This window comes from Aegilops tauschii, chromosome 6 (assembly GCF_002575655.3).
Source record: "Aegilops tauschii subsp. strangulata cultivar AL8/78 chromosome 6, Aet v6.0, whole genome shotgun sequence".
NCBI lineage: Eukaryota > Viridiplantae > Streptophyta > Magnoliopsida > Poales > Poaceae > Aegilops > Aegilops tauschii.
In genome coordinates this window covers 339,199,630-339,202,772 of record NC_053040.3, presented here as the reverse complement: position 1 = coordinate 339,202,772, position 3,143 = coordinate 339,199,630, and the positions used below count along the sequence as shown (strand labels likewise).

The following is a 3,143-nucleotide window of genomic DNA, read 5'->3' as shown; positions in this document are numbered from 1 at the left end:
CGCACGGCCGACGCATCCAAAAAAACGAATGGACGCCGTCTCATTGCCTTATCGAAACGGACAAAATCCGGACAGCACGCGTGATTGTGTGTTGGAATTTGCCTTAAGCCTCCGAGCTCTTCCATAGTAATGGATCTGTGCCTTGCCTAGTCAACATCTGAAGCGCGTGATCGGGCCCGCATGTGCTTGGTGTAGCGGTGTTCATACATACACGCGTATGCCCATCGTTTCTGAAAACTGAAATGTATAGTTTTAACACAGTAGTCGTTGGCAGGATAAGATGCAATGCGTACTGAGTGCTCCACTGTGAAAAAGTAAAATCTATGGACAGTAGTAGCAGGATCTGCATTACTCCAGGGGCTAGCCCTCTGGTGCGCAGTAAATCCGTCGACAGCCATACAGTGCTAGTAGTAATGGGCAACAAGTAGGATAGGATCTGGCTAGTGGGTTCACAGTGCCATGTGGCCGCACAACGGCATACTTACCTTTTGCAGCGCAGTAAGCGAGCACGTCCGTTGAAAGTCGAATTCCCATTGGCCGTTGCTCTTGTCTGCTCCACAACTGGGACATCTCCGTTTGGGATTTTATACAGTACCATAAGCGCACTTGCCCTGGGATCCCATCGGAAATGTTTTGTTAATGAAACAGGCCATTACACTACACGAGGAAAAGGTCTCGCCACTTGGTGCCGGTTAGCCGGTAGGACGTCACGCTCCGTGCATCCGATCTAGTAGTAGTGCGTGCGTGCCCACTGCTGACAGATGGAAATACCTGTCGAAATTTATGCGCCCGGCCTCGCTGCACCTCTCAACAGTCCAATCAGGAATTCGAGAATGTTTTCTTAGTTATTGTTGGAAAAAACACATGCCGATAAATGCAGTACTGTATGACGATAGGAGTACGCAGGACTACGGCAGAGGCGTCACACATCTCAAAGCAGCCCGAACCTTTCTTTACGCACAATGATTAGTGGAGCCCCACTCAACTGACAGCTCGCGTATATAACAACGGACTCCAGTGCCCATTCTTTGACCCGGCCCCTCTCGCGCGCGCAGGCATCTCCCGAGCGCAGCCAGAGAGAAAAATACGCACTCCTACCTTGCAACAACAGCGACGGGAAGAGAGCCTTCTCGATTAGTATTCCAGTAGGTATCTCCATCAACGACGCTCCTCGGGCACGCACGGTGTGTGTGTGGTGTGTTCCCGCGGCGCGCGCAATGTTGCCCGGGTGCGGGCTGTTGGATTGCCTCCGCCGCGGCGAGCGCGACACGCGTGACGCCGGCCAGACGGACCCCCGCGTCTCGGCCGAGCCCAGCGGCGGGTCGGCGTCCGGCAAGAGCGGGCGGGCGAGGCGGCTCGAGTGGGCCGAGGTCGAGTCGGTCACCGGCGGCTTCTCGTCCCGCGTGATCGGCCAGGGCGGGTTCAGCACCGTGTACCTGGCGTCGCTCACCTCCTCCCGCCTCGGCGCCGTCAAGGTGCAGCGGAGCAGCGAGCGCCTCCACCGCGTCTTCCGCCAGGAGCTCGACGTGCTCATGTCCGTGCGCCATCCCCACATCGTACGCCTCCTCGGCTACTGCGACGAACGAGGTACACACCCACCACGATCAGCCTTCGTTTCTTGGTCAACCCATCCACATTACCAACGAGGCAATCGAGTTCTGGCTGGAGCGCTGATCTTGTTTCTTTCCCGCGTGCAGAGGAAGGCGTCTTGGTGTTCGAGTACGCTCCCAACGGCGACCTGCACGAGAGGCTCCACCGGAGCGGCCAGAGGCGGGCGGCGCTGCCGTGGGCGCGGCGGATGGCCGTCGCGTTCCAGGTGGCGATGGCGCTGGAGTACCTCCACGAGAGCCAGGACCCTGCGGTCATCCACGGCGACGTCAAGGCGTCCAACGTCCTGCTCGACGCCAACATGGACGTCAAGCTCTGCGACTTCGGCTTCGCCCACGTCGGCTTCTCCGCCGCGGTGCTCCCCGCCGCGGCCAGGGCGTCGGCGCGCCACGTCATGGGCTCCCCGGGGTACGTGGACCCGCACTTCCTCCGCTCCGGCGTGGCCACCAAGAAGAGCGACGTGTACAGCTTCGGGGTGCTGCTGCTGGAGCTCGTGACCGGGCGGGAGGCCATCTGCGCAGACACGGGTTGCCGGCTCACGGTCACCGTGGCGCCCGTGGTCAGCGAGGGCAAAGTGGCCGACGTGGTGGACCGGAGGTTGGGGGACGCGTACGATCGCGAGGAGGCCGTGACCGTGGCGGCGCTCGCGCTGCAGTGCATCAACGCCAGCTCCGGGCTCCGGCCGTCCATGACAGACGTGGTGCGCGTTCTCCAGGAGAAGACGTCGGCGTTGATCTCCGCCGTTGGACCTAAGCCGGCCAGCATGATGGTGGTTTCGTAAAGGTGTACGTACGTAGGGTGTAAATGCTTAGGTAGGGCGGAAAACTTTTCGTCACTTTTGTTATTGTAAAGAGGATCAGTTTAGTAGTTGAACTCCGGTACAATTTTTGTGATGTCATGGATGGGGTTGCAGGCATGTAGTGGCTCATTAATCTAATCCGCCTGTAGATCTCACACAGTTGTTTTTGAGATAATATACATGGAGTACGCGCTTAAGCTAATACAAACACGCATGTGACCTTCCGGGTACTTTGAGACGAATTTACTGCTGAGGAAATCAAAGTCGATCTTCAACGGATCGCGCCATTCGCTGCGCTTAGCGAATGCATGTGATCCACCATGGTTAGAAGTGTTGTTTACTCGGCTTGGATGCACGTCCATGCATGCACTCCCCTCCTCCCCGCCGATCTGATGGACACATATCCATCTCGCTGTTTGCCGCCATGTCACCACTTGATTCGTCGTGGCAGCAGAGTCATTTCTTGTTTCTCCACAGTGGTTCAGTTTATTATTCTCCCTCTTTTCTGCTTGGATGATTTCAAGCAGGAGTGTGAGCAAATGAGCAATGCAGGCGCACGAGTGTGCGCGCGGCTCTCGTGCCATGGATGTGTGGATTATAAAAGGGGAGAGGCGTGTAAAGCGCCGAGGCACGAAAATGACCAAGTCACGGGAAGGAATCGCACGAAAATTCGTGGATCGGTTGCTGCGGTTGACGGACACCCTAACCGACAGCCTAATGACGGCCTGGATCCGAA

General features: G+C 57.3%; 1 protein-coding gene across 1 annotated transcript; it reads left to right on the top strand.

The window, feature by feature from the left end:
* Nucleotides 1–1,036: 1,036 nt before the first annotated feature.
* Nucleotides 1,037–2,615, top strand: LOC109769923 (salt tolerance receptor-like cytoplasmic kinase 1). Its single transcript, XM_020328629.4, has 2 exons — nucleotides 1,037–1,587; nucleotides 1,698–2,615. Exons 1-2 carry the CDS (start codon nucleotides 1,218–1,220, stop codon nucleotides 2,387–2,389), a joined length of 1,062 nt encoding a protein of 353 aa, XP_020184218.1. The 5' UTR covers nucleotides 1,037–1,217; the 3' UTR covers nucleotides 2,390–2,615.
* Nucleotides 2,616–3,143: the final 528 nt, after the last annotated feature.